Consider the following 12712-nt stretch of genomic DNA (forward strand, 5'->3'; position numbering starts at 1 on the left):
TAATACCTCCTTAAGCAGAATGCGGAGATGTTCCAACTTAAATTTAAATGTAATCACATCAGGTTCAGCTTGTTGAGAAATGTTCCCTGAATCAGTAATTTCTCCCTCAGACAAAACCTCCCTGGCCCCATCAGACTGGGTTAGGGGCCCTTCAGAAACATTATTATTAGCGTCGTCATGCTCTTCAGTATCTAAAACAGAGCAGTCGCGCTTACGCTGATAAGTGTTCATTTTGGCTAAAATGTTTTTGACAGAATTGTCCATTACAGCCGTTAATTGTTGCATAGTAAGGAGTATTGGCGCGCTAGATGTACTAGGGGCCTCCTGAGTGGGCAAGACTCGTGTAGACGAAGGAGGGAATGATGCAGTACCATGCTTACTCCCCTCACTTGAGGAATCATCTTGGGCATCATTGTCATTGTCACATAAATCACATTTATTTAAATGAATAGGAATTCTGGCTTCCCCACATTCAGAACACAGTCTATCTGGTAGTTCAGACATGTTAAACAGGCATAAACTTGATAACAAAGTACAAAAAACGTTTTAAAATAAAACCGTTACTGTCACTTTAAATTTTAAACTGAACACACTTTATTACTGCAATTGCGAAAAAACATGAAGGAATTGTTCAAAATTCACCAAATTTTCACCACAGTGTCTTAAAGCCTTAAAAGTATTGCACACCAAATTTGGAAGCTTTAACCCTTAAAATAACGGAACTTTAACCCCTTTACAGTCCCTGGTATCTGCTTTGCTGAGACCCAACCAAGCCCAAAGGGGAATAGGATACCAAATGACGCCTTCAGAAAGTCTTTTCTAAGTATCAGAGCTCCTCTCACATGCGACTGCATGCCATGCCTCTCAAAAACAAGTGCGCAACACCGGCGCGAAAATGAGGCTCTGCCTATGCTTTGGGAAAGCCCCTAAAGAATAAGGTGTCTAAAACAGTGCCTGCCGATATTATTATATCAAAATACCCAAATAAAATGATTCCTCAAGGCTAAATATGTGTTAATAATGAATTGATTTAGCCCAGAAAAAGTCTACAGTCTTAATAAGCCCATGTGAAGCCCTTATTTACAATCGTAATAAACATGGCTTACCGGATCCCATAGGGAAAATGACAGCTTCCAGCATTACATCGTCTTGTTAGAATGTGTCATACCTCAAGCAGCAAGAGACTGCACACTGTTCCCCCAACTGAAGTTAATTGCTCTCAACAGTCCTGTGTGGAACAGCCATGGATTTTAGTGACGTTTGCTAAAATCATTTTCCTCATACAAACAGAAATCTTCATCTCTTTTCTGTTTCTGAGTAAATAGTACATACCAGCACTATTTCAAAATAAACTCTTGATTGAATAATAAAAACTACAGTTAAACTCTAAAAAACTCTAAGCCATCTCCGTGGAGATGTTGCCTGTACAACGGCAAAGAGAATGACTGGGGTAGGCGGAGCCTAGGAGGGATCATGTGACCAGCTTTGCTGGGCTCTTTGCCATTTCCTGTTGGGGAAGAGAATATCCCACAAGTAAGGATGACGCCGTGGACCGGACACACCTATGTTGGAGAAATATACCTAGAAATCTAAACTAATGATTAACAAATACACAGCCATGTTTTCTATAAAGTACTATCACATTTTCAAGTGACATATTGCATTATTTGATAACAGATTATTTTTAAACATGACAACCACAATATCCTCTGACACTTTATGATAAAGCTCAGCAATATATAGAGAGAAGGTAAAGAAAAAATACTTTATTGGACTTAGTCACTGAATGATGCCTAATAAATAATTCACGTATGCGAAAGACAAACTCTGAAGAGGGACACAATTGTATGAGGTATACTGGTTTATGACCTACAATGGCAGAATATGACAGCTTCACACTGTTTGCAGTTGCGGGAAATGTAACTTCTGCTTCAGTAAACTTATTACAAAACATCTTATAAAAAATGGGTCTGCGTTAAATCTGTAGGCACTGAACTCATGTTGTATAAAAGTGAAAAGAAATAGATGTGAATATATACAGATGGCACCAGGAGTTTGGTGTCGTATGAATCCTATGGCTCTGCTACACACACAACTCATACAAAAAGGTTTAATTTGATAAACATTTCATAGGTGTAAGAAAATAGATAAGAAATGAAACAGGTTGTGCTTTCTTCACTTAAAGGGATATGAAAGTAAAATATGTACACAATATTACTACTATATAACAGTGTTGACAAGAGGTCATATAATGCATGTTTCAGGCCTCTGACATTGAATGGGTTAAGTTTGTGCTAATGAGCATAAGGAACAGCAGGAGATCTAAACCATGACTAGTAAGAAAGACATAGAAACATATGAGATATGTATTTTAATGTTTAAGCCATGGTTGATAAAAGGGACGGATGGCTGATTGCAGTCTGGAGAATTACTCTAGCACACTGGTTTTCAAACCTTTCCTCAGGCCTCACCAACAAGCCAGGTTTTCAAGAGTACCTTGGATGAGAGCAGGTCAAATAACCATGGTTACTTATCGGATTATTTCACCTGTGCTCTAGTTCAGTTATCCTCAAATGTGGCCTGTTAGGGAGGCCTGAGAACTGGTTTGAAAACCAGTGCTCTAGCAGGAAGGAAAGCGTGTTAGTGGTGCAATAATTATAAAGCCACAAAAAAAATTTACTTTTCCTTCTTTTTTTTAAAAAGGTGCCAATGTAACAAGTCAAATTAACAAAACTAAAAAGAGGGGAAAAATGATGCAACACATATGGCATGTATCCTGTTGGAAAATAGTAGTTTATAGTCATCTAGCAGGACACTTGGCACAATGTGTAAATTAAAAAGAGCTAAAACTAAAGTATAAAACTGACACACTTAAAACTGGACATGGAAGTCATGCAATACACTTGAGACTCAATTCCTGTAAAATGTAAATAACTATTTATGTATAATTTGTGTATAAAGTTATCTCATGGCAGAAGTCATCTCAGTTGTCTTAGCCTATCATGCCCCATAGCTCTGCACAGACTAATCTCCTTGGTGGCAAGTAGCCTATAAATCATTTGACAAGTTCTCCCATAGGCTAAAACACATCTGGAGATACAAACTACAATTGCCTGAATCACAGCAAAAGAATTGGGGGGGGGCAGACTCAATGTGTACAAGGTAACTTTAGATTTAATTTAAATAATAATTAAGTTATTACTTCTATGTCCCTTTATTGGAGAAACAAACAGAAGCACAAATCCATACACATCATTAAAAGAAAGAACATTTACATTTGCACCCATTTTTCCCAAACTCATTTACTTTTCAAGTAATTGCACATTTGTCACTTCATGTAATGCTCCCATTTTTTCATTTTGGTGTTAACTCTATACAGGATTGAGGAGGAAAGAGTGGAGGTAATCAACTTAAGAAGCCTTAGATTGTCATTCCAACACATCTGCAAAATCTTCCTCCAAATAACATGAGTCTAGTATATACTTGTAGTAGGACACTGCTGTTAAACATCACTCAAAGCATAAGAATGCAGTGGTGACATCATAACATCATGTTTGGTTGAACAAGACTGTGGCTCAGAATTATAGGGTACAAGGGGGGCAATATTGTGCATACCTTGAGGCCTCAATGCAATGATGCATGTAATTCATAGGACTATCAGAAATCCCTTCACTTGGATTTAGCTTTAAATCTATATATATAAGAAAACTATCAGCAGCAAGAATGGTGTTTTAAGGCCTGAAGAACATCAGCCTTTGGGCAGCAGAGGATCCACTTTCTATAATTTCAACAAGGTCTCTACAAGTCCTGCTTCTTGGTGTTCTGGCAGATAATAGAATGCAGGAGACGTTTTGCAGTATGCTTAGAATGTAAAGCGCCTTCATCTCACTTGTAGAGAGAGTTGTACCAAACGACTCCTGATGTCTTGAGTCCTTGTACTGCAGAAACAGGGTAACACTGCAGTGCGATTTGTTTGCTTGAAGCAAGAAGGGGGGGCAAGTTTGTGTGCCCCCCCACCTCTCTTACTTGCTCCCTGCCATGATCTTGAGGTACTGCAGTGCATTGTGGGCAGCATTAGCACGTGCTGCATCACGGGTTGTGGAAGAGCCATGACACACAGTTGTGGGCTGCGTAGAGAGTTCTATCAGACACTGGTAAAGGCCACTGAGACTTTGCTCATCTAGATGAAAAAGCACACAAGAGTTAGCACCTGTTACACAACCAAGAATACAGCTAAAAAATCAAGCCTTTTTCCTTTAATCAGCAGGATAAAAGCTCACTGCAGATGCCCCCGATAGAATACCCTATTCTGAACCCTATTAGTCAAGTCTTTTGTTTGTGTAGAATGCAGAATGTAACCTTTTCTCTTAACAGGAGCAATAGTCTCACTTCTTTCCTCTTCTGGCTAAATAGCTCTCATTATCAGTATTTCCTTGCACCAAAACCCTCATCACCATTTGTTTCTTTCACAATTTGACCAAAAACATCATAATCCCTTCTACAACTTCTAGTCTTTGTTTTACCGCATGCCTAACGATCATGTTCTGTTTGTCATTCTGTACAAATGTAATTGAAGTTGTCCAAAATACATTAAATATACATTTTAAGCATAAATTACAGAAAAAAATAAATCATAAAATAGTTCATTTTCTTTACGAATTTCAGATAAATCAACATATTATGGCTATTGCTCAATAGATTAGAGTTTTCCTTTCTAAGGCCTGGGGAGAATGTGGCCATGTGTTGCTGTTTATCTGGATTTCCACTTCCTGAAATTGTAAGTGAAAATGGGTCTATTTTGTAGCTGGTGTGAGCTATATCACATATTGGGCTAGATTACAAGTAAACTGCTAAATTATTCGGTGCCCGCAAACAGGCAAAGTTGCCCGTTTGCAGGTGAGCAATAATTTACCAGTCATTACAAGTGGCTGGTTATTGCTACCGCGAGCTTGCGGTAGCAATTAGTGCTCAGAAAATTAACTAGATCCGATCTCTGGTTAATTTTCTAAAAGTACCACAGTTTTTAATTTAAAAAAAAAATGTAGCATTTTTTTGGGTCTAAAGTTGGCGGGAGTGGGGTGTTAGAAAAACATAATTTATGCTTACCTGATAAATTTATTTCTCTTGTAGTGTATCCAGTCCACGGATCATCCATTACTTATGGGATATTAACTCCTCCCCAACAGGAAGTGCAAGAGGATTCACCCAGCAGAGCTGCTATATAGCTCCTCCCCTAACTGCCATTACCAGTCATTCGACCGAAAACATGCAGAGAAAGGAAAACCATAGGGTACAGTGGTGACTGTAGTTTAATGGAAAAATTACCTGCCTTAAAGTGACAGGGCGGGCCGTGGACTGGATACACTACAAGAGAAATAAATTTATCAGGTAAGCATAAATTATGTTTTCTCTTGTTAAGTGTATCCAGTCCACGGATCATCCATTACTTATGGGATACCAATACCAAAGCTAAAGTACACGGATGACGGGAGGGACAGGCAGGCTCTTTATACGGAAGGAACCACTGCTTGAAGAACCTTTCTCCCAAAAACAGCCTCCGAAGAAGCAAAAGTGTCAAATTTGTAAAATTTGGAAAAAGTATGAAGAGAAGACCAAGTTGCAGCCTTGCAAATCTGTTCAACAGAAGCCTCATTCTTAAAGGCCCAAGTGGAAGCCACAGCTCTAGTAGAATGTGCTGTAATTCTTTCAGGAGGCTGCTGTCCAGCAGTCTCATAGGCTAACCGTATTATGCTACGAAGCCAAAAGGAGAGAGAGGTAGCCGAAGCTTTTTGACCTCTCCTCTGACCAGAATAAACGACAAACAGGGAAGACGTTTGTCAAAAATCCTTAGTTGCCTGTAGATAAAATTTCAGGGCACGGACTACATCTAGATTGTGTAGCAGACGTTCCTTTTTCGAAGAAGGATTAGGACACAAAGATGTAACCACAATCTCTTGATTGATATTCCTGTTAGTGACCACCTTAGGTAGGAACCCAGGTTTAGTACGCAGAACTATCTTGTCTGAATGAAAAATCAGATAAGGAGAATCACAATGTAAGGCAGATAACTCAGAGACTCTTCGAGCCGAGGAAATCGCCATTAAAAACAGAACTTTCCAAGATAACAACTTGATATCAATGGAATGAAGGGGTTCAAACGGAACCCCCTGTAAAACATTAAGAACTAAGTTCAAACTCCATGGTGGAGCAACAGTTTTAAACACAGGCTTGATCCTAGCTAAAGCCTGACAAAAAGCTTGAACGTCCGGAACTTCTGACAGACGTTTGTGTAAAAGAATGGACAGAGCTGAAATCTGTCCCTTTAAGGAACTAGCGGATAAACCCTTTTCTAAACCTTCTTGTAGAAAAGACAATATCCTCGGAATCCTAACCTTACTCCATGAGTAACTCTTGGATTCGCACCAATATAAGTATTTGCGCCATATCTTATGGTAAATCTTTCTGGTAACAGGCTTCCTAGCCTGTATTAAGGTATCAATAACTGACTCAGAAAAACCACGTTTTGATAAAATCAAGCGTTCAATTTCCAAGCAGTCAGCTTCAGAGAAATTAGATTTTGATGTTTGAAGGGACCCTGGATCAGAAGGTCCTGTTTCAGAGGTAGCGACCAAGGTGGACAGGATGACATGTCCACTAGATCTGCATACCAAGTCCTGTGTGGCCATGCAGGCGTTATTAGAATCACTGATGCTCTCTCCTGTTTGATTCTGGCAATCAATCGAGGAAGCATCGGGAAGGGTGGAAACACATAAGCCATCCCGAAGGTCCAAGGTGCTGTCAAAGCATCTATCAGAACTGCTCCCGGATCCCTGGATCTGGACCCGTAACGAGGAAGCTTGGCGTTCTGTCGAGACGCCATGAGATCTATCTCTGGTTTGCCCCAACGTCGAAGTATTTGGGCAAAGACCTCCGGATGAAGTTCCCACTCCCCCGGATGAAAAGTCTGACGACTTAAGAAATCCGCCTCCCAGTTCTCCACTCCCGGGATGTGGATTGCTGACAGGTGGCAAGAGTGAGACTCTGCCCAGCGAATTATCTTTGATATTTCCATCATTGCTAGGGAGCTTCTTGTCCCTCCCTGATGGTTGATGTAAGCTACAGTCGTGATGTTGTCCGACTGAAACCTGATGAACCCCCGAGTTGTTAACTGGGGCCAAGCCAGAAGGGCATTGAGAACTGCTCTCAATTCCAGAATGTTTATTGGTAGGAGACTCTCCTCCTGATTCCATTGTCCCTGAGCCTTCAGAGAATTCCAGACAGCGCCCCAACCTAGTAGGCTGGCGTCTGTTGTTACAATTGTCCAGTCCGGCCTGCTGAATGGCATCCCCCTGGACAGATGTGGCTGAGAAAGCCACCATAGAAGAGAATTTCTGGTCTCTTGATCCAGATTCAGAGTAGGGGACAAGTCTGAGTAATCCCCATTCCACTGACTTAGCATGCACAATTGCAGCGGTCTGAGATGTAGACGTGCAAAGGGTACTATGTCCATTGCTGCTACCATTAAGCCGATCACCTCCATGCATTGAGCTACTGACGGGTGTTGAATGGAATGAAGGACACGGCATGCATTTTGAAGCTTTGTTAACCTGTCTTCTGTCAGGTAAATCTTCATTTCTACAGAATCTATAAGAGTCCCCAAGAAGGGAACTCTTGTGAGTGGAAAGAGAGAACTCTTTGTTCGTTCACCTTCCATCCATGCGACCTTAGAAATGCCAGTACTAACTCTGTATGAGACTTGGCAGTTTGAAAGCTTGAAGCTTGTATCAGAATGTCGTCTAGGTACGGAGCTACCGCAATTCCTCGCGGTATTAGTACCGCCAGAAGAGCACACAGAACCTTTGTGAAGATTCTCGGAGCCGTAGCCAATCCGAATGGAAGAGCTACAAACTGGTAATGCCTGTCTAGAAAGGCAAACCTTAGATACCGGTAATGATCTTTGTGAATCGGTATGTGAAGGTAAGCATCCTTTAAATCCACTGTGGTCATGTACTGACCCTTTTGGATCATGGGTAAAATTGTCCGAATAGTTTCCATTTTGAACGATGGAACTCTTAGGAATTTGTTTAGGATCTTTAAATCCAAGATTGGCCTGAAAGTTCCCTCTTTTTTGGGAACCACAAACAGATTTGAGTAAAACCCTTGTCCTTGTTCCGACCGCGGAACCGGATGGATCACTCCCATTAATAAAAGATCTTGTACGCAGCGTAGAAACGCCTCTTTCTTTATTTGGTTTGTTGACAACCTTGACAGATGAAATCTCCCTCTTGGGGGAGAGAATTTGAAGTCTAGAAGGTATCCCTGAGATATGATCTCTAACGCCCAGGGATCCTGGACATCTCTTGCCCAAGCCTGGGCGAAGAGAGAAAGTCTGCCCCCCACTAGATCCGTTCCCGGATCGGGGGCCCTCGATTCATGCTGTCTTAGGGGCAGCAGCAGGTTTCCTGGCCTGCTTGCCCTTGTTCCAGGACTGGTTAGGTCTCCAGCCTTGTCTGTAGCGAGCAACAGCTCCTTCCTGTTTTGGTGCAGAGGAAGTTGATGCTGCTCCTGCTTTGAAATTACGAAAGGAACGAAAATTAGACTGTCTAGCCTTAGGTTTGGCTCTGTCTTGAGGCAGGGCATGGCCTTTACCTCCTGTAATGTCAGCGATAATTTCTTTCAACCCGGGCCCGAATAAGGTCTGCCCTTTGAAAGGTATATTAAGCAATTTAGATTTAGAAGTAACGTCAGCTGACCAGGATTTTAGTCACAGTGCTCTGCGTGCCTGAATGGCGAATCCGGAATTCTTAGCCGTAAGTTTAGTTAAATGTACTACGGCATCTGAAATAAATGAGTTAGCTAACTTAAGGGCTTTAAGCTTGTGTGTAATCTCATCTAATGGAGCTGATTCAAGTGTCTCTTCCAGAGACTCAAACCAAAATTCTGCTGCAGCCGTGACAGGCGCAATGCATGCAAGAGGTTGCAATATAAAACCTTGTTGAACAAACATTTTCTTAAGGTAACCCTCTAACTTTTTATCCATTGGATCTGAAAAGGCACAGCTATCCTCCACCGGGATAGTGGTACGCTTAGCTAAAGTAGAAACTGCTCCCTCCACCTTAGGGACCGTTTGCCATAAGTCCCGTGTGGTGGCGTCAATTGGAAACATCTTTCTAAATATTGGAGGGGGTGAGAACGGCACACCGGGTCTATCCCACTCCTTAGTAACAATTTCAGTAAGTCTCTTAGGTATAGGAAAAACGTCAGTACTCGCCGGTACCGCAAAATATTTATCCAACCTACACATTTTCTCTGGTATTGCAACTGTGTTACAATCATTCAGAGCCGCTAACACCTCCCCTAGTAATACACGGAGGTTTTCCAGCTTAAATTTAAAATTTGAAATATCTGAATCCAGTTTGTTTGGATCAGAACCGTCACCCGCAGAATGAAGCTCTCCGTCCTCATGTTCTGCAAATTGTGACGCAGTGTCTGACATGGCCCTAATATTATCAGCGCACTCTGTTCTCACCCCAGAGTGATCACGCTTACCTCTTAGTTCTGGTAATTTAGCCAAAACTTCAGTCATAACAGTAGCCATATCCTGTAATGTGATTTGTAATGGCCGCCCAGATGTACTCGGCGCTACAATATCACGCACCTCCCGAGCGGGAGATGCAGGTACTGACACGTGAGGCGAGTTAGTCGGCATAACTCTCCCCTCGTTGTTTGGTGAAATATGTTCAATTTGTACAGATTGACTTTTATTTAAAGTAGCATCAATACAGTTAGTACATAAATTTCTATTGGGCTCCACTTTGGCTTTAGCACATATAGCACAGATATCTTCCTCTGAATCAGACATGTTTAACACACTAGCAAATAAACTAGCAACTTGGAAATACTTATCAAGTAATTTACTATAATATGAAAACGTACTGTGCCTATAAGAAGCACAGAAAAAGTTATGACAGTTGAAAATTAATAAACTGAAAAGTTATAGCATCAAATCTTTGTAAAAAACACAATTTTAGCAAAGGATTGCTCCCATTAGCAAAGGATAACTAACCCTGATAGCAGAAAAAAAAAAAATACAGAAATAAACGTGTTTTTTTTATCACAGTCAACTACAATCTCACAGCTCTGCTGTGAGTGATTACCTCCCTCAAAACAAGTTTTGAAGACCCCTGAGTTCTGTAGAGATGAACCGGATCATGCAGGGAAGACAATAAACTTCTGACTGAATTTTTTGATGCGTAGCAAAAGCACCAAAAAAGGTCCCTCCCCCTCACACATAACAGTGAGAGAGATCAGTAAACTGTCATAAATTAAATAAAACGACTGCCAAGTGGAAAAAAATAGTGCCCAAAACATTTTTTCACCCAGTACCTCAGAAAAATAAACGATTTTACATGCCAGCAAAAAACGTTTAACATTAATAAATTGAGTGTTATTAAAAAGCCTGTTGCTAGTCCCTGCAAATTAGGCTAAAGTTTTATGCATACAGTATAATTCCAGTGAAGTGCCATTCCCCAGAATACTGAAGTGTAAAATATACATACATGACAGCCTGATACCAGTTGCTGCTACTGCATTTAAGGCTGAGTTTACATTATATCGGTATGGCAGAATTTTCTCATCAATTCCATTGTCAGAAAATAATAAGCTGCTACATACCTCTTTGCAGATTAATCTGCCCGCTGTCCCCTGATCTGAAGTTTACCTCTCCTCAGATGGCCGAGAAACAGCAATATGATCTTAACTACTCCGGCTAAAATCATAGAAAAACTCAGGTAGATTCTTCTTCAAATTCTACCAGAGAAGGAATAACACACTCCGGTGCTATTATAAAATAACAAACTTTTGATTGAAGGTATGAAACTAAGTATAATCACCACAGTCCTCTCACACATCCTATCTATTCGTTGGGTGCAAGAGAATGACTGGGAATGGCAGTTAGGGGAGGAGCTATATAGCAGCTCTGCTGGGTGAATCCTCTTGCACTTCCTGTTGGGGAGGAGTTAATATCCCATAAGTAATGGATGATCCGTGGACTGGATACACTTAACAAGAGAAATAAAAAACAGCACGGAAAAGTCTTTACATTGCGGTCTATGGGAACTGTGTGTTCCTAGTAAAATATATATATATATATATATATATATACACACACACACACATATTAATACAAATATATATATATATATATATATATATATATATATATATATATATATATATATACATACATACACACAGTATATGAATATAATCATATTTATTTAAAAACATGCTGCAGTTACATGGCAGCTTCCATTGTTTTATAGACATTAAATCTTTACACTTATTTTGACACTATTTAAATAACTATGGAAACTAAAAAAATAAATTTATGCTTACCTGATAAATTTATTTATTTCTAGGCATGGAGAGTCAACGACGTCATTCCAGTTACTGGTGGGATATTCAGCTCCTGGCCATCAGGAGGAGGCAAAGAGCACCCCAGCAAAGTTTTGAAGTGTAACTTCACTTACCCATAATCCCCAGTCAGTCAGCTGAAGGAAAATGGAAAAAGAAGAAGCACAAGGGTGTAAAGGTGCCGGAGGTTAACTCAAAAAAATTGCTGAATTATAATTTTAAAAAAGAGGGCGGGGTCGTGGACTCTCCATGCCCGGAAAGAAATTTATCAGATAAGCTTACATTTTTTTTTCTTTCCTATGGCATGGAGAGTCCACAATGTCATTCCAATTACTAGTGGGAACCAATACCCAAGCTAGAGGACACGGAATGAACAGGCAGGGAGAACAAGGCAGGAGGACCTAAACAGAAGGCACCACTGCTTGAAGAACCTTTCTACCAAAAGAGGCCTCAGCCGAGGCAAAAGTATCAAATTTGTAGAATTTGAAAAAGTATGCAAATAGGACCATGTTGCCGCCTTGCAAATCTGTTCCACAGAAGCTTAATTTTTGAAAGACCAAGAAGAGAAGACAGCCCTAGTGGAATGAGCCGTAATTCTCTCAGGAGGCTGCTGTCCAGCAGTCTCATAAGCAAAACGAATCATACTTCTTAACCAGAGGGAAAGAGAAGTAGAAGTGGCTTTCTGACCCCTACGCTTTCCAGAGAAAACAACAAACAGTGCAGAAGCTTGCCGAATATCTTTAGTAGCTTGTAGGTAAAATATTTGGAGCATGCACAACATCCAAGTTATGCAAAAGACATTCCTTATGAGAAGGATTAGGACAAAAAGAAAAAACAACAATTTCTTGATTAATGTTTCGATCCGACACCACCATAGGGAGAAACCCCAATTTAATACGAAGGACTGCCTTATCTGCAAGAAAAATAAGGTACGGGGAAATCAAACTGCAGAGCAGAAAGCTCAGAAACTTTGCGAGCGGAAGAAATAGAAAAGAGAAACAAAACCTTCCAAGATAATTTTATATCAACAACATGCATCGGCTCAAACCGAGCCTGCTGCAAAACTTTAAGAACTAGGTTAAGGCTCCAAGGAGGAGCAACAGGTTTAAACATAGGCCTGATTCTGACTAGGGCCTGAACAAAAGCTTGAACATCTGGTAAATCTGCCAGACGTTTGTGCAAAAGGATAGACAGTGCAGAAATCTGACCTTTCAGAGTACTGACTGACAAACTTTTCTCCAGGCCATCCTGAAGAAAAGATAAAATTTGGGGAATCCTCACCCGACTCCAGCAAAAA

General features: G+C 40.5%; 1 protein-coding gene across 2 annotated transcripts in view; it reads right to left on the reverse strand.

The window, feature by feature from the left end:
• Positions 1-1740: 1740 nt before the first annotated feature.
• TARBP2 (TARBP2 subunit of RISC loading complex) overlaps positions 1741-12712 on the reverse strand; it is a 75322-nt gene continuing 64350 nt past the window's right edge. For both annotated transcript variants that reach the window (XM_053708294.1, XM_053708295.1), the window contains exon 9: positions 1741-4180. In XM_053708294.1, coding sequence (XP_053564269.1) covers positions 4023-4180 — 158 coding nt within the window. In that variant the 3' untranslated portion in view covers positions 1741-4022. The remainder of the gene's footprint in view (positions 4181-12712) is intronic.

The sequence above is a fragment of the Bombina bombina genome, chromosome 3 (genome assembly GCF_027579735.1).
Source record: "Bombina bombina isolate aBomBom1 chromosome 3, aBomBom1.pri, whole genome shotgun sequence".
Lineage (NCBI taxonomy): Eukaryota > Metazoa > Chordata > Amphibia > Anura > Bombinatoridae > Bombina > Bombina bombina.